Genomic DNA, 16,819 nt, shown 5'->3' with positions numbered 1-16,819 from the left:
ATTCGGAACTAAATATTTCCCATAGTTAAGCTCCATTTATATGTTTTATGCAATATAAAATCCTCTTTTTTTTTCATTTCGATATCAATTTGGTAGCTCAAAAGAATTTTTCAAACAGTGATCGAGTCTTTGCAAAGTTTATTTACACCAAAATATTCAATGGCATAGTATTGAATATTGTTGGATATACATAATTATTCAGTCAATAATAAATTAATAGATCTTGTAGCCCTTTCCATTGAATGGAATGTGGACTGGAGCAACGGGGAGTTCGTATTCGTGGACGGGGGCAACGGGTAGTTCGTATTCATGGACTGGGGCAACTGGGAGCTCGTAGACGTGGACGGGAGCGACGGGCAAATGGGCACCAGCGGGCTGGAAACCGGCATCATCGGCGGCCCAGGTCAGAGTGAATTTCTCGCCTTCAGGAGAAACCCAGTAGGAAGATCCCTTGTTGGTGTTTCCGTAGACTTCCTCTTTGGTTTCTTTGCCGTAGTCATCAACTTTGGTCACGATGAACTTCTTCTGTTCCTGGGCTTCCTCACGGGTGGTGTAGTCAGACTGGGCGTAGCTATCAGAATAATGGTACCAATTAGTAAGGGTCCGTTTCTCTCCAAAATGCAATCGGTTTCCAAAAGAAAATGTGAATGAGTTGACTTACTTCCACTTGCCGCTGCCATCGACGTTGCGCTCATCAGATTGGCCAGTGACGGTAATCTCGGGGTATTTGTAGTCCTTTCCGTACTTCTCTTCTTCGGTTTTGTAACCGGAAGGAGCGGCGGCGGCAACGGCCAAGATAGCGGCGATGATGAACTATTGAAATTGAAAAAATGTAATTGAATAGAAAATTTGAATTATAGAATTTTGTTTTTCGTATGTTTTCCTCCTGGAGACTGCATGCTCCGGAATTTAATATCAATGGTAACACTATATGCTTGGTGTGACTTACCAATTTCATGGTTGTTGTAGGTCTGTTAGCTGGAGGTAACTGATACCTTTTGTTGGGCTGATTCCTTTATTTATACAATCGTCAACATACCGTACAAACCTAGCGCTCGTGGTCTAGACTCATTCAGTCAGTCTAGCACAAGAAATGGAACAGTCACGTGATTTGCTGATCTATTGCACGTGCCCAGTCTTGGGGTGTTTCCGACTGGCCAGCATAACCCTCCTACTTTTCCTGTTACTTTTTTTCCGACGCGCTATAAGACATTTGAATCCTCCTCTTGTAACTTTCCCTTTCTTCCCATTGTATTCATCTCTTGTTGTTCCTTTTTTCATTTGATATGCTCGACTCGATCTCCTGTGTCGCTTCTGTTTGGTGACGACTGACGACGCGATTTTAATCATCTTCACTCGAGTTTCCTTTTTGGGCCTTGCGTCCGTGAAACTGACTCTTGAATTTATCGTGCAGTCGGCCTTATTTGTGGTTAAAGGGCTTTTTGATTTCTATTCGTCGAACGCCAAAAAAACGTCCAACCCGAATAACTAGTTTGAAATGCTTTGATTCAATGCCACGGTCCTTTCACTTATTCGCTGGCATATAGTTTTTAGTCGCTTCAAGTCGAAGAACATGTAGTTTGGCTTATAGCGAACAAGGTTTAAAGCGAATCTTGTCATTTCTTTTATGCCATGTAATATTTGTTTTTATCCGTGTCGGGAATCGTGACTTATGTATAGATCTTAATCGATTAACAATTCTCGCTCGTAATAATACTTTACTCCCTATAGAATAATTCCCACTCTTTAAGTTTGTGTGCGTAACTTGATTTAATTCCCCATATAATAGGGTGATAGTATTCCGCTTAGGGGAAAGGGAAGGTTTTATAATCGCTGGCCCTGTTTGACTTGTTTGGCTGTATTTGGCATTGAAATGAATAATCTATCGCTCGTAAAATCCGTTTTGACGTAATTTTATCTGGGGGGCGAATCGTTTCGTCGTAAAAAGTTCGTGCTCAGCACGTTGAAACGGGTTTCACTGTTTCCAGGTACCGTTTAGGTTTTTCTCCGAGTTCAAGCGACGTGAACCGTTAAATTGGTTGCATTATTCAGCACACTTTTGTAAAAATTTGGCCTTTTATTAACAATTCTCGTACATGTCATGGGATATGCTGCGTATTTGAACGATGTTAAACGGCAGTATTATACTTCAGTGAGTGCATAAATTGTAACCTTTCGTACCGGTCGACCTTATACCTGTTAGCGTGATATCAATTCGAATCATGTCTGATAAAACTTTTACTGCTTATGTTGGGCAACAAAAAAGAACGCTCGTTCGATTTTGGTATAGGCTGTTATAACCGTATTCAAAAGAAAAAGAGAACTGAAAATCTGTTCACTTTCCATATTGAGGGCCATCACCTTGTCCCCAAATTTCCGTCACTCCGTGTGAGAGGACGAGGACGGCATTTTCGGTTGGCGCTTTGTGGAACGTTTGAACCGCGCGCTGCCGTGATGTGCGGGCAGCGGGAGGTTGTGCGCTGTAGCAATCATCATATTATCAATAACGTCTGACTTTCTCTTGTCAAAACACATCAACTTTACATATATGTACAGTTGTGCACAAATCCATTATTGGAAGTGCATGCCGAGTGCGCGGACCAAATGAGAAATAAACAAAACAAAAAACACAATGGAGAGAAACTCGCCGATGATGCTATTCGCCGTTCATTACGAATGCGTACGTGATTACGAATTGCATCACAATGGTTTTTATATTCAATTACAAATGCCATTTGTCTTTCCTTTCCAGTCCTTATGTCTTTATTTCTCATTATTACTGATGGGAAAAGTTTTGAAATATTCGCCATCAGATATGGAAGCGTAAATGTGAATTGGAAAATAATAAATTCTGATTTGAAATTGAACCGCGAATAAGACTGGGTCAGTTACCATAAACGGTCAAAGCAAAAGATCTGGCAGACAGCAGGACAACGGTGTAGAAAGTATTGTTGTCAGATAGGAATATACGTATCGCCGGTGCCGTTAATAGAAAGTATGTATGTGCATATGCAACACTATGTTGCGCGAAGAGGAACCTCGACAGGTAAATGGTATTGGCGCCATCTGACTTTAACATCTAGAACCCGTTCCGGTAAAAATTGGCTTTCAGAGAAAAAAACAATTTGAATAATCCATCATCCACAATCAATTCTCTGAACGCCATTTCTATTTCTTCTTATAACGAATCCGTATCCGGATTGATTGATTTCGCTTGTGTATACCTTTCCCTATTGATCTACATAAGCAAGCGCACCATACATCCGATTGGATATCAAGTGTGTTCAAGGTTTAAGTGCTCAATTGCATTTGTTTCCAGTTCCTACCCAAATACGCACTTGATTCGAAATGCGGAACTTGTTACTCACGTGACTGCGTACGAGAAATTTTGCCAAGTAGTAGCCTGAAAAACAACAACAGCAAAAAAAAAATACTACTTTGTTTACTATTACTTACTACTGTGGGTAGGGTGGGTAAACTCGGTAAACTTGAACTAAAAGAACCGGTCGCAAAAGTATTTTTCTGCATTCCGCTCGCGAAAACGTGTTGCGCGGTTCCTTGGGTATTAACTATAACAGGTGCGCTTTAGCTGTCCGATTCATTTGCATGTTTATCACAATTTAGCTGACATGTTACAATATGTCATTTTGAAAGATTTGTAATCGCTGACAAATAGTGAAATACCACGGCTGAAAGAACGTGTTTGAAATTAAAATTACGTCAAATCTGATTAAATTCGTCGGAATCCAAGTGATTTGACATTCTAATTACACAAAAAAAAATTATTCTTCAATTTTTACTTTTTAAATTCTATTCTGGCTAAAAAAAAAGAGAAGAGTATTTTTTGTGAGGAAGACGACACCGTGTTGGGGTACGCTTTTACGGTACGAGATGGCGGTATGATTCTGAATTTGGGATTCGTGAAGAAGACCTGTGTCCTTTTTTTAAAAAAAAAAACTCTCCAAGTCCGCCTTCACAAAAGCCGGCATTCCCAAATGTTCCGGTCAGTTGTGGAGTGTTTGCGCTGGCTCAAAAAAAGGCACAGATAGAAGCTAACTAACATTTTAAAATGCGCTGAACTATAGACTGATATTTGTATCTTGTGTAACATACACTCGATTCCCTATATGAAACAGTTGTATTTTCTTGTCATGTCCAACACTTTCTGGGTCTTTGAAATATTCAACACGGTTGGATATACGGGGAGAAAGCCATTCACCTTCAGCTGATGTATACAGACCCAGTCGTTCATTAAAATCACCTGTATAATAGGTTACCGCCCAATGTACCCAAACCGGTTTGTGCTTCTATACTAGGTGTAGCCTATGACAAATAGCATCCACCGTCATTATATGTTTGATTTACGTTTGAGACTATGTACCAACATTTTTTGACGTAAGGTTAGTTATTGAAATTCTTTGATAATGACGCACGATTCGTTTTTCGTGAGGCTATAAGACAATTAAAAAAACTGGGCCTCCTACGGAATTCCTACACGCCGGACACGAGCAATTGGCTGGACCTATCCGTTACCATGGGTGGCCCTATACAGATTAACTATAGAAATTACGCAACCGCGTTTGAGTCGTTGGGCGCCCATCGCCGACTGCTGGGCAAAGGAAGAAGAGTAAAAGTGTCTATCAGCAAGAAACGACCCTGAGTGCTGTGGCATTTGCAATTACAAAAGTTCCTTTGTGGACCGTCTCTTCCTACCTCAATAAAAATAGGATTTTTATTGGGAGGCATTGCTGTTACTGCCCACTGGTTTCTCCTTTCGCTCATCTCCATACACACTAGCACGTTAGTGGCTGCAAGAGAATATGCCCCCAGCTAAAGAAGAGAATGTTTGCCTGTGAAAGCTTCGCCACATCACTTTCATTCGGCTCTGTGTTCTGGTGTAAAATATAAAAAGATGGTCAGTATCGGAATCATCTTCACACTTCTCTCTCAACTGTCGTCAGAAGAGCAGCCAGACACTCCCCCAACTTGCAAAATGAAATTCGTAAGTTGTCGTCATCCCTTCAGAGTTCTTTTCTGCGAAAGTTTTTTTATTTTTTATTTATTCCTTAATCTTGACATCTCAATCTCCCCTTCACTTCATTGTTCATTCACCATGCAGATCGTCGCTCTCGCTTTCTTGGCCGTGGCCCTCGCCGCACCTCAAGCCGACAAGAAGCCCGTTGAGATTATTTCATCAAACAGCGAAATGAACGCCGACGGCAGCTACTCATTTGCGTAAGTCAACATACGTATAATTGCTTGCCAATATAATCCTAGAATTTGCATTCACTGAAATTGTTATTTCGACAGTTTCGAGAGTGAGGATGGCACCAAAGTCTCAGAGAGCGGCAGCCAGAAGCAAGTCGGACCTAAACCTGAGGATATCGGCACAGTCTCCAAGGGATCTTACTCTTACACTTCTCCCGATGGCGTCGTCATCACCGTCAACTGGGTCGCCGATGAAAACGGATTCCAGGCCACCGGTGACCATTTGCCCACACCTCCCCCCATGCCCGAGCACGTCGTCAAGATGCTCGCCGACCTGAAGGCTGCCGGTCTTCTGTAAACTGCTCAATATTATATCCTGATAAGCCATCGTGTAACTCGCTTAATGTGTACATAACGTCCACAACGCTTGACGATCCTATAGTGTAAGCTTGAGATCAATTGAAATGGGCATGTATCATATTACTATTTCCGTGAGCAGGTTACAGAATACATTTTTGTACGTTTCTATCCAAATGGTTCAGTTGTATCTCTTTGTGTTTCATCGCTTTCATTCAAAATGAATCAGCAAAAATAGTGATGAGCAATGCAAAAATTAAGAGAAAGTATTTGGTGTCATGTCTGAATTGGATACACGTTCGTACTCCATTGCGCTGCAAACATGGGGCATTACACAATTAGGACGGGGAAATCGAACGCGGGTCTTTTTGATACGACGCGAAGGTGTTGCCTGTTAAACGATAAATAAAATTTGAAATTTGTATTTAATCGAATCAGAATAGATGCATCATACAATTAACGCATACCCAAAACGATCAAAGAATTCCTCCATAAAATAGTGACAATAGCGAAACGAATTGTGTTATAATGGTGGGAATTCCCATATCATGTGGAAGACTTAAGGGCATGCCGACTTAAGACCGGCTAAAATTAATCAAATAAAATGAAAGTATTTTCCGCTCAACTTTACGCCTTCATAAGTAACGTTAAATAGCTGAAAGTACTATTTTTATTTTCTTAGAACTTGTAACGCAGTTTCCTGAACCAATTAAATTCGAATCAGCACTTCACCGGCACCTCGGCGACAGCAGCGTCTTCAAACACTCTTGAATTGGTTTTTAATGACGTCCAATTAATTCCAATATCAAAAGTTGACAACACGATCCGCTGCTCTGCGTATAGCCAAAATGTGTGACTATATTTGGTGTTGTTGGCTGTACCATCAGCAAATAATTCCCTCCCCCTCTACATATATCAACTCAGAGCACCTAGCGCAACCTTGCCAGTCTTCTCTATGTACTTCCGGGTCCCACGTCGTAATACACACGCGGGCATTATTATTGAAGACCGATTAGACAGCATCGTGATTCCTTATTATCAGATCAGAGTAAATGGGCGGGGGAGGATGATTGCTCGTTCATGACTCGTCAAACTATGCGCCAAAACGATCGAGTAAAAAGCGCGCAAAAAGCCAATTTGAAAAAAACAAACAAAAAAGAATGAGTACATCCTTGGCTATAAGAGAAGAATTTGGAGGGGGGGGGAGGCTCGTGTTATTTTGATTTTAACTATCTCGTAAGAACAAGGCCATGGGTAGTAGTATAGTGACGATGAGCCAGCAAGGCTATCGGTCCGTACGCATCTTTTTATGGGTATAAAACATTATTTTATGCATGTACATATATATTGTTTTTACGATGTATAACCCACGTCGGCGACGGCCGGTGTTGGAAATATAGTTCCGAGAAAAACACTCGCGAGTAGAACCCTAACGAAAAAAAGAATAAAAAGGAATTAGAATCTCCCGCCCGGAGCAACATACTATAAGTTAAACGCGAAGGATATCTTGATACGCTGTTGCTGGAACCTTTTTCTTCATAATAGCACTGCTGCTGCTGCTGCTAAAGTCTTACTAGATAGTCCCTGCGCAACAGCCGCCAACTGGATGCGCCCTTCACTCTTATAGAAGTGGGTTGGCGCATGGGAAAGGGATTTTCAAGATTTCCTATACTGTCTGTCTCTCCTCTCTGTGTACACGGCTGGTACCTTCCAAATATCATGCCGCTCAATGTATACACACAGCTTCTTTTCGTTTTCGTTTCACAGAGTCTGGTCACGAACGGTTTGAATGAAGTGCGCCAAAGCAGACATTGCGTAACAACTTGACGCCCTCCTGCCTGACACCTCTCTCGTGTCTCTCGCTACTGTTATAGCTGTATAGACAGGCCGGACGACATTTTTGGCGCGTCTACCCAACATGTCAATTGGCTTGGACGGCATATGTCACTATAGCGCATCAACGTCATTTCATCTTGAGATATAAGGAGCGCTGTTGACGTCCATCTGTTAAACATGTTGTACCGGTACCACCTTTTTGGCAGGAATAAATTTATTCAGAAAGTCAAAGGTTTCTCTGTTTTGCCACTGCTGCTCCGTTGCCTGCAAATGAACAGGTTCTTCTCTGTTTCGGACGATCAGCCCGCTTGAATCGTCTCTCCCAGTCCTTATAGAACTCTCCCATTATTCAACGTAATCATCGCATTGGGAATTGGAAGGGCCTGTGGTGCGCTATGCATTTCTATAGACTTCCGCTGACTTGCTGGGCGCATGTGCATAGACAGTCACACCTATGACTTTATATCAAAGAGAGTGAAAAGCATCAATTCGGGTCAGGCCCAACTTTTTCTTTCCGTTCTATTTTAAACATCAAACACTCTTCATTTCATACAATTCTTCTTCTTTCTTGTTAGATTCTCACTTGGTTTTTAGTTTTTTTTATTTTGTGTCAGCTCATGCAATATAAATGCAGTAATTCCACATTCTCTTTATACATGTAGGTTATCTAAACTTGCGTCCGCAACACGAACGCATAATAGCAGGAGAGGTGCACAATAAAAATAAACCCCCTCCGACTTATTCAAATAATAAAATAAGGACTACTGAAGCGTCGCAATAGGAGTGAAGGCTCTAACAAAAGAAGCGAAAGGACGTCTCAAACAGACAACACATTTTTCTTGTGTGTGTGTGTGTGTGTGGTACTTCTTCTCCGATCTTTTTTTTTCACAGTGGCCTGGAATCCACGGTAAGTGAGCATCACGTTCACGTAAAGCTATGGCATCAAGATGATGTGGGAGTGTGCTAGTAGCCTTGGAATTAGGAAACCATCTCTCCCTCTCTCTCTCTCTCTCTCTTTCTCCCGCTACCGTAGACGTATGGCCTATCTCTCAGGCTTCGGCAATTAGTGGTGACTCGCGTTTGGCCTTCAATCGTCTATACAGAATTCTACCACGTCGTTCAGTCTCCAGACTTTTGACGTTGCCGCATATCAAAATTTGACAAAAAGTTAGACAGACTGGGCTGATGTGATATCATTTCACTTGTGTACATCAGAATATGTTTTGGTTTAAGAACGCGGCTTTCTTATGGATTGAAAGCGCTGTAATAAGTCGATGCCATGTTTATTTTAAAACGAAAAAAATTATCTATTAAAGGGAAAGTTTTCCAATTCGAATTTAGGTTTTTGGTTTCTTCGGCCGTGTCGAGTTTTAGACAGGCACTTTGTCAATATTAACTGCCATCAAGTTGACCAAACACATATATAGGATCGATTGTAACTTTATACAATGACCAATACATTTTACAAGTTTATACGATTGTCAGCTCAAGGTATAAGAATGCGACGCGCTTGGATTGCTGGATCGGTGACAAAAATAAAAGGCTGTGACATTCACGGCGCCAGCAAATGCTTCTTCCTCTTGAAAGTGATTTTATTGGGTGCCGTTGCCACTTGATTCGTCTACTACCCACCACCCGCCGCTTTTCAGCACTTTCACTTATCTCTCTCCATACGGCACATGCTAGCGCTGCGATAGGGTATGTACGGCCTCCAGCAAAAGAAGAAGAAGAAGAAGAAGAAGAAGAAGAAGAAGAAGAAAAAGAAAAAGAAGAAGATGGGTTGCTGGGCCGTCAGGGCGGGAGTCGGCATTGCTTCAAAAACCAAAAGGTCATGTGTACAATCTCCTCCGGATGGAGGCAGGTATAAAAAGGGTGGCGAGGATGAGCGAATACCATCACACTCTTTCCCACTGTCTTCTAAAGCACAGAGAGAACTCCCCCCCACCAAACCAAATCCAAAATGAAATTGGTAAGACTTCATTTGTACATATACTTTCGTATTTTATATACACGCTTCGATGCGCCAGAAAATAATAACATTCTCATCTCGTCGGTTCACGATTTCATCCTACTTTTGTTTTTAGATCGTCGCTCTCGCTTTCTTGGCCGTGGCCCTTGCTGCACCCCAAGGAGATAAGAAGCCAATTGAAATCATTTCATCCAACAGCGAAATGAACGCCGATGGAAGCTACTCGTTTGCGTAAGTCTTATTCGTCTTATTATGTGATTGACCAGCTTAATTGATTGACTAAAATCTCTCGGAATCACTCTGACAACCAACTGGAAATGGCTGTACGGATTTCAACAGTTTCGAAAGTGAAGATGGCACCAAGGTGGAGGAAAGTGGCAACCAGAAACAAGTTGGACCTAAACCCGAGGATATCGGCACAGTTTCCCGCGGATCTTACTCGTACACCTCTCCCGATGGCGTCGTCATCACCGTCAACTGGACCGCCGATGAAAACGGTTTCCAGGCCACCGGTGACCATTTGCCCACACCTCCCCCCATGCCCGAGCACGTCGTCAAGATGCTCGCCGACTTGAAGGCTGCCGGACTCCTGTAAACACCTGCACATATAATACCCGCAAACAAACGTAATCCAAACTCAAATGAAAAATCAAATTGCTCCGGGCCGCTTTGTACAACTTCAATGGCATTTGTTTCCCCCCTTTTTTGTGGCGACAAAATATACAGACAATTTACTTCCGTAAAACGGATTATCTCCACATTTAATTGCGTCACACACGGACAGGATAACCAAAATTGTTACTGCAAAGTGCGCTAAATTTAAAATGCGCGCGCTAAATTAAACAAGACCGAATAAATCAAAGAAGAAAATGCCAAAAATGGTTTAATAGTTTTAATTTGCTAGTTAGAAATGATAAGATAATTCCTAAGAAATAAAGTTCCGGGATGAGAACATATTAATGAAAATTACGACAACAAATAAATTTCCTAGTTGTAAATTTTATTTAAATCGCTAGTTTATATGTGACTCAACTTGACATTTCTTTTGCCAAGGTTATACCTAATGGATGAATCTTCTTTGTCGTTTGGGTTGACAGTGCGCGTCTATTCATCCGTCATGAGATATTCATGTTTCTTTTTTTCAATTGAACATGTTATTGCGCCACATCTATTTATTATGCAGACATGAATCAAGAATCACGAACGAAAAAAAATAATACACGGCATAAGACGGAAGTATATACTGCTGAGTTATTAAATGTCGCCAGGTATTATAAATAACGTGACGGATGTTTGACCCCGGCTTGATTACGATGTCGGATTCAAAATTGCTTATCGCGACATTTCCAAACGTTTTCCGGTTTCAGTTCACCTTTTGTGGTATTCCGGCCCGACCTCAAGACTGGGTCCTATTCAGCAATACCTATAAACTGTAGTAATAAATACCATTTAGTGGGGAAAATCGGTTATGGCGAATCGATTGATTTGTTGCTCGTAAGAAACGCTTCCATCTCCATAGGGGACATTTTTTTTTGCCTCCGCAAACTAACTCTGAGTGACCAATAGTGGTTTATGTCATGGATCCGTGCCAACCACTTTCATCGAGCGGCCACCACCAGCTATACCAACTACCCACGCTGCAGGTTTATACGACGTGCAAGTACTGAGGATTGAGGAATCACGAAACCACGCCGGGTCTTTCCCTATAGGAATTGGGATAGGGAATCTTTGCCTTGTATCTTGTGCCCGCCTAGGAGAGTGGGCAGTTCCCTGTGTACAACTTTCGTGCCGCGGCGGAATATAAAAAGATGGTCAGCAGCGGAATCTTCACCGCACTTCTCTCTCTCCTGTCTTCAGAAGAACAACAGAACTCTCCCCAGCTAGTAAAAATGAAATTCGTAAGTTGTTCTTTTTTGGTTCCACGCTTATTTTTATTCCACCGCCTCGTTTTCTCAATTCCTATTCCCTTATTAATGCCGTGCGTTCGTGCAGATTGTCGCTCTCGCTTTCTTGGCCATGGCTCTTGCCGCCCCACAAGGAGATAAGAAGCCAATTGAAATCATCTCATCCAACAGCGAAATGAACGCCGATGGCAGCTACTCTTTCGAGTAAGCTCACTTAGTCATCTAGTGCTCGTACAAGTTCATCTTTCAATTAAATCGTCTTATTTTTCGACAGCTTCGAGTCCGCTGATGGCACAAAAGTTTCCGAGAGCGGCAACCAGAAGCAAGTCGGACCTAAACCTGAGGATATCGGCACCGTCTCCAAGGGATCTTACTCTTTCACCACTCCCGATGGCGTCGTCTTGACTGTCAACTGGGTTGCTGATGAAAACGGTTTCCAGGCCACCGGTGACCATTTGCCCACTCCTCCCCCCATGCCCGAGCACGTCGTCAAGATGCTCGCTGACTTGAAGGCTGCTGGTCTTCTGTAAACTTGTTCACTTTTATTGGCCGCTTACTTGTATAATTACTCAACCAAATCAAATTGCTCTGATGCTTTTGTACAATTTCAGTTTTATTCCCAGTTGGTCGTGTCGCAAAAACAATACAGAGAAATTAATTCCGTACACATAAGCGTTTGAATTTGTTATTATCGGTTATTATCAAAGTGGAAAACTTGAACTTCAATTTTTTTAAAGTTTCGCAGTCTTTGGCGTCCGATTTTGTCCAGTGCTGGGCTAAAAGTTTGAAATAGATATCTTGCGTAATTTTTAATTGATTCTGAACAAAAAGAGGAACCAATTTCTAGGACGAAATAAACTTTCCGCAGGGAATGAAGTTCAACGATTGATGATGCCTGAGTTGTCTTTTGACAATTTTCTGGTTGCGAATTGCGATGTTTTCATTGAAATTTGTCCGAAAGAGACTCAACGTGAAAATTTGGTTACATATTCAAGGTTGTGCTAAAGGATTCTCGAGTATTCTAGCTGAATTCTCGCTAAAAAGAGTCTGTACCAAGAAAATACTGCGCTTCCTATTTTGGAAATGCACATCTTTTATGATACCACGTGATACCTTCTCTTAATTTACACATGAATGATCTAAGGTCATAAGTGTGAAATAATCTATTATGAAATTCGTAGAATTACTGTGTATAAAATAAGCGAAGAAAATTTATGCCATCACAGAGTAGGGGGTGTACAAATAAATGTCCTTTTTAAAACAAACATCGTATCTTTCGGTGATCTGTCCGGTTTGATTCCCAACGGACGATGACGTTCTTGTTTCTGGATCTATTAAGTGAAAAAAAACCGCAGTTATTACAATTGTTTGTGGTCAAAATCACTATGGTGAACGGAATTCCTAGTCACCAGAGCGGTTTACATCTTTATCGAGTCCAATTTCAGCACACCCAGAATAGTATAACCACTAATGGTTTGTTGTGGCTTCATGCCAAACACTTTCATACCCTAGCGGAATATAAAAGATGGTCAGCGTTGGCAGTATCATCACACTCTTCTTCCAACTGTCTTCAGAAAAACAGCTGAGCTCTCCTATTTTGCAAAAATGAAATTCGTAAGTGGATTATTCTTATTTTTCTCTAATCCAATTGATTTTCAATATCTTACCATTTTTAAAATCCCGCTTAAAATTGCATTACTACCAAACAGATTGTCGCACTCGCTTTCTTGGCCGTGGCTCTTGCCGCACCCCAAGGAGATAAGAAGCCAATTGAAATCATCTCATCCAACAGCGAAATGAACGCCGATGGCAGCTACTCTTTCGAGTAAGCTCACTTACTCATCCAGTGCTCGTACAAGTTCATCTTTGAATTAAATCGTCTTATTTTTCGACAGCTTCGAATCTGCCGATGGCACCAAAGTTTCCGAGAGCGGCAACCAGAAACAAGTCGGACCTAAACCCGAGGATATCGGCACCGTCTCCAAGGGATCTTACTCTTTCACCAATCCCGATGGCGTCGTCCTGACTGTCAACTGGGTTGCCGATGAAAACGGTTTCCAGGCCACCGGTGACCATTTGCCCACACCTCCCCCCATGCCCGAACACGTCGTCAAGATGCTCGCTGACTTGAAGGCTGCCGGACTTCTGTAAATTTGTTTACTTTTATTGGCCGCTCACTTGTATAATTACTCAACCAAATCGAATTGCTCTGATGCTTTTGTACAATTTCAGTTTTGTTCCCAGTTTGTCGTGTCGCAAAAAACAATACAGAAAAATTAATTCCGTACACACTTGTAAGCGTTTGAATTTGTTATTATAAAATTGGAAATCTTGAACTTAAATTTCTAAAAGTTTCGCAGACGTTGGTGTCCGATTTTGACCGGTGCTGGGCTAGAAGTTTGAAATAGATATCTTGCGTAGTTTTTATTTGGTTCTGGACAAAGAGAAAAATAACCGAGTTTTTGGACGAAATAAACTTTCCGCGTGGAATGATGTTCAACGATTGATGATGCCTGAGTTGTCTATTAACTATTTCCTGGTTGCGATGTTTTCGTTGAAATTTGTCCGAAAGAGACTCAACGTGAAAATTTGGGTAAACATATTCAAGGTTGTGCTAAAGTATTCTAGAGGAATTCTCGCTAAAAAAAAAGTCTGTACCAAGAAAATACTGCGCTTCCTATTTTGGAAATGTACATTCTTTTATGATACCACGTGATACCTTCTCTTAATTTATACATGAACGATCTAAGGTCATAAGTGTGAAATAATCGATTATGAAATTGCTAGAATTATATAAAATAAGCGTAGAAAATTTACGTCATCACAGAGTAGGGGGTGTACAAATAAATATCCTTTTTAAAACAAACATCGTGTCTTTCGGGGATCTATCTGGTTTGATTCCCAATGGACGATGACGTTCTTGTTTCTGTATCTATTAAGTGAAAAAAATCGCAGTTATTACAATTGTTTTTTGGTCAAAATCACTATGGTGAACGGAATTCCTAGTCACCGGAGCGGTTTCCATCTTTATTGACTCCAATTTCAGCACACCTAGAATAAAATAACCACTAGTGGTCTATTTCTGGCTACATGCCAAACACTTTCATACCCTAGCGGAATATAAAAGATGGTCAGCGTTGGCAGAATCATCACACTTTTCTTCCAACTGTCTTCAGAAAAACAGCTGAGCTCTCCTATTTTTCAAAAATGAAATTTGTAAGTGGATTATTCTTATTTTTCTCTAACCCAATTGATTTTCAATATTTTACCATTTTAAAAATCCCGCTTCAAATTGCATTACCACCCAATAGATTGTCGCACTCGCTTTCTTGGCTATGGCTCTTGCCGCCCCACAAGGAGATCAGAAGCCAATTGAAATCGTTTCGTCCAACAGCGAAATGAACGCCGATGGAAGCTACTCATTTGCGTAAGTTAAATTGTTGCAGCCAAGCGTTTAAACAAGTCAAAACATTTATCTTCCTTATTGATACACACAGTTACGAAAGCGCCGATGGAACTAAAGTCTCCGAAAGTGGAAACCAGAAGCAAGTCGGACCTAAACCCGAGGATATCGGCACCGTCTCCAAGGGATCTTACTCTTTCACCACTCCCGATGGCGTCGTCTTGACTGTCAACTGGGTTGCCGATGAAAACGGTTTCCAGGCCACCGGTGACCATTTGCCCACACCTCCCCCCATGCCCGAGCACGTCGTCAAGATGCTTGCCGACTTGAAGGCTGCTGGTCTTCTGTAAACTTGTTGACTTTTATTGCCTGCTCACTTGTATAATTACTCAACCAAATCGAATTGTTCTGCTGCTTTTGTACAATTTCAGTTTTATTCCCAGTTTGTCGTATCGCAAAAAACAATACAGAAAAATTAATTCCGTACACACAAGCGTTTGAATTTGTTATTATAAAATTGGAAATCTTGAACTTCAATTTCTAAAAGTTTAGCAGTCTTTATAGCGTCCGATTTTTTAAAGTACGGTGCTGGGTTGGAAGTTTGAAATACTCAAATAGATATATTGCGTAATTTTTATTTGGTTCTTGACAAAAAGAAGAACCGAATTTTTGGACGAAATAAACGTTCCGCGAGAAATAAAATTCAAAGACTGATGATGCCAGAGTTGTCTATTGACAATTTCCTGGTTGCGAAGTTTTCGTGAAAATATGGGTAAAAGATATTCAAGGTTATGCTGAACGTATTCTAACTTGTACTTAACAGTAAAAAAAAAAGAGTCTGTGCCAAAAAGGATATTGCGCTTCCTATTTTAGAAATATACATCTTTTATGATACCACATGATGCCTTCTCTTTACACATGAATGATCAAAGGGAAAAAGAGTGAAATAATATGGAATTATGAAATAGTTAGAATTATATGAAATGAGTGTGGAAAATTTACGTCATCACAGAGCATGGGGTGTACAAATAGATGTCCTTTCAAAACAGACATGGTATTTTTTTGTGGTGCTATACCTTTTGGTTTCTATAAGCCTTCAAGGCAATGACGTTTTTGTTTCTGTATCTATTAAGTGAAAAAATCGCAGTTATTGCGTGGTCAAAATCACTAAGGTGAACGGAATCCTAGTCACCAGAGCGGTTTACATCTTTATCGAGTCCAATTTCAGCACACCCAGAATAATAACCACTAGTGGTCTGTTCTGGCTACACGCCAAACACTTTCATACCCTAGCGGAATATAAAAGATGGTCAGCGTTGGCAGAATCATCACACTCTTCTTCCAACTGTCTTCAGAAAAGCAGCTGAACTCTTCTATTTTGCAAAATGAAATTCGTAAGCAGATTAATCGTATTTTTCTCTAAGACATTTGATTTTTCATGCAATTTTAATAATCCTACTTGAAATTGCATTACAAACAGATTGTCGCACTCGCTTTCTTGGCCGTGGCTCTTGCCGCACCCCAAGGAGATCAGAAGCCAATTGAAATCGTTTCGTCCAACAGCGAAATGAACGCCGATGGAAGCTACTCATTTGCGTAAATTTATTTGTTGCAGCCAAGCGTTTAAACAAATCTAAACATTTATCTTCCTCATTGATACACACAGTTACGAAAGCGCTGATGGCACCAAAGTCTCCGAAAGTGGAAACCAGAAACAGGTTGGACCTAAACCAGAGGATATCGGCACCGTCTCCAAGGGATCTTACTCTTTCACCAATCCCGATGGCGTCGTCTTGACTGTCAACTGGGTCGCCGATGAAAACGGTTTCCAGGCCACCGGTGACCATTTGCCCACTCCTCCCCCCATGCCCGAGCACGTCGTCAAGATGCTCGCCGACTTGAAGGCTGCTGGTCTTCTGTAAACTTGATCACTTATTGGCCGCTCACTTGTATAATTACTCAACCAAATTGCTCTGATGCTTTTGTACAATTTCAATCGTATTTCCCTCCTCGAGTTACGCAAAAACAATACAGAGAAATTACGTCCGTACATACGCGATTAATTTTTTTGTTGTTAGAATGAATACCAGTACAATGTTTTGTACAGGTATTTATTGGGGTTCGATTTTTTATTATTTCTAC

At 41.1% G+C, this 16,819-nt stretch overlaps 4 protein-coding genes and 1 long non-coding RNA gene across 13 annotated transcripts; 3 read left to right on the top strand and 2 right to left on the bottom strand.

The window, feature by feature from the left end:
• Nucleotides 1–121: 121 nt before the first annotated feature.
• Nucleotides 122–1,058, bottom strand: LOC124314841 (cuticle protein CP14.6-like). Its single transcript, XM_046780236.1, has 3 exons — nt 950–1,058; nt 662–813; nt 122–571 (listed from the first exon to the last, which is right to left on the bottom strand). The coding sequence occupies exons 1-3, from the start codon at nt 956–958 to the stop codon at nt 214–216; spliced, it is 519 nt and encodes a 172-aa protein (XP_046636192.1). The 5' UTR covers nt 959–1,058; the 3' UTR covers nt 122–213.
• A 3,832-nt stretch (nt 1,059–4,890) lies between these two features.
• Nucleotides 4,891–15,137, top strand: LOC124314858 (endocuticle structural glycoprotein SgAbd-3-like). Of its 6 annotated transcripts, XM_046780263.1 has the most exons (4): nt 4,891–5,002; nt 5,120–5,235; nt 5,311–5,476; nt 13,336–13,561. In XM_046780263.1, exons 1-4 carry the CDS (start codon nt 4,913–4,915, stop codon nt 13,423–13,425), a joined length of 462 nt encoding a protein of 153 aa, XP_046636219.1. In that variant the 5' UTR covers nt 4,891–4,912; the 3' UTR covers nt 13,426–13,561. The 6 variants fall into 6 exon arrangements, with proteins under 6 accessions (XP_046636219.1, XP_046636218.1, XP_046636220.1 ...); XM_046780262.1 differs by lacking the exon at nt 13,336–13,561 and having other exon boundaries at nt 5,311–5,736; XM_046780264.1 differs by lacking the exons at nt 5,120–5,235; nt 5,311–5,476; nt 13,336–13,561 and adding exons at nt 14,586–14,701; nt 14,772–15,137 and having other exon boundaries at nt 4,898–5,002.
• On the bottom strand, nt 5,439–10,017 carry LOC124314919. Its single transcript, XR_006911334.1, has 2 exons — nt 9,942–10,017; nt 5,439–5,542 (listed from the first exon to the last, which is right to left on the bottom strand). It is a non-coding gene; the product is annotated as an uncharacterized LOC124314919 (long non-coding RNA).
• Nucleotides 9,248–16,727, top strand: LOC124314885 (endocuticle structural glycoprotein SgAbd-3-like). 4 transcript variants are annotated; one of them, XM_046780302.1, is made up of 4 exons: nt 9,248–9,370; nt 9,486–9,601; nt 9,710–9,947; nt 16,582–16,727. In XM_046780302.1, exons 1-4 carry the CDS (start codon nt 9,362–9,364, stop codon nt 16,597–16,599), a joined length of 381 nt encoding a protein of 126 aa, XP_046636258.1. In that variant the 5' UTR covers nt 9,248–9,361; the 3' UTR covers nt 16,600–16,727. The 4 variants fall into 4 exon arrangements, with proteins under 4 accessions (XP_046636258.1, XP_046636259.1, XP_046636260.1 ...); XM_046780303.1 differs by lacking the exon at nt 16,582–16,727 and adding an exon at nt 13,408–13,561; XM_046780304.1 differs by lacking the exon at nt 16,582–16,727 and adding an exon at nt 11,787–11,939.
• On the top strand, nt 11,140–11,939 carry LOC124314857 (larval cuticle protein 1-like). The gene is made up of 3 exons (XM_046780261.1): nt 11,140–11,268; nt 11,363–11,478; nt 11,549–11,939. Exons 1-3 carry the CDS (start codon nt 11,179–11,181, stop codon nt 11,802–11,804), a joined length of 462 nt encoding a protein of 153 aa, XP_046636217.1. The 5' UTR covers nt 11,140–11,178; the 3' UTR covers nt 11,805–11,939.
• Nucleotides 16,728–16,819: the final 92 nt, after the last annotated feature.

The sequence above is a fragment of the Daphnia pulicaria genome, chromosome 10 (assembly GCF_021234035.1).
Source record: "Daphnia pulicaria isolate SC F1-1A chromosome 10, SC_F0-13Bv2, whole genome shotgun sequence".
In the NCBI taxonomy this organism is placed as follows: Eukaryota; Metazoa; Arthropoda; class Branchiopoda; order Diplostraca; family Daphniidae; genus Daphnia; species Daphnia pulicaria.
The sequence above is the reverse complement of the archived record's forward strand: the minus strand, read 5'-3'. Positions and strand labels throughout refer to the sequence as shown.

Bases quoted from the DNA above. Each gene is read 5' to 3' on its own strand.
- LOC124314841 (XM_046780236.1), bottom strand. The intron at 572-661 runs GTAAGTCAACTC...TTATTCTGATAG, and splicing joins GATGGCAGCGGCAAGTGGAA to CTACGCCCAGTCTGACTACA.
- LOC124314858 (XM_046780264.1), top strand. From the start codon at position 4,913: ATGGTCAGTATCGGAATCATCTTCACACTTCTCTCTCAACTGTCGTCA. The intron at 5,003-14,585 runs GTAAGTTGTCGT...ACCACCCAATAG, and splicing joins CAACTTGCAAAATGAAATTC to ATTGTCGCACTCGCTTTCTT. The intron at 14,702-14,771 runs GTAAGTTAAATT...TGATACACACAG, and splicing joins GATGGAAGCTACTCATTTGC to TTACGAAAGCGCCGATGGAA.
- LOC124314885 (XM_046780302.1), top strand. The intron at 9,602-9,709 runs GTAAGTCTTATT...GGATTTCAACAG, and splicing joins GATGGAAGCTACTCGTTTGC to TTTCGAAAGTGAAGATGGCA.
- LOC124314857 (XM_046780261.1), top strand. From the start codon at position 11,179: ATGGTCAGCAGCGGAATCTTCACCGCACTTCTCTCTCTCCTGTCTTCA. The intron at 11,269-11,362 runs GTAAGTTGTTCT...GCGTTCGTGCAG, and splicing joins AGCTAGTAAAAATGAAATTC to ATTGTCGCTCTCGCTTTCTT. The intron at 11,479-11,548 runs GTAAGCTCACTT...ATTTTTCGACAG, and splicing joins GATGGCAGCTACTCTTTCGA to CTTCGAGTCCGCTGATGGCA.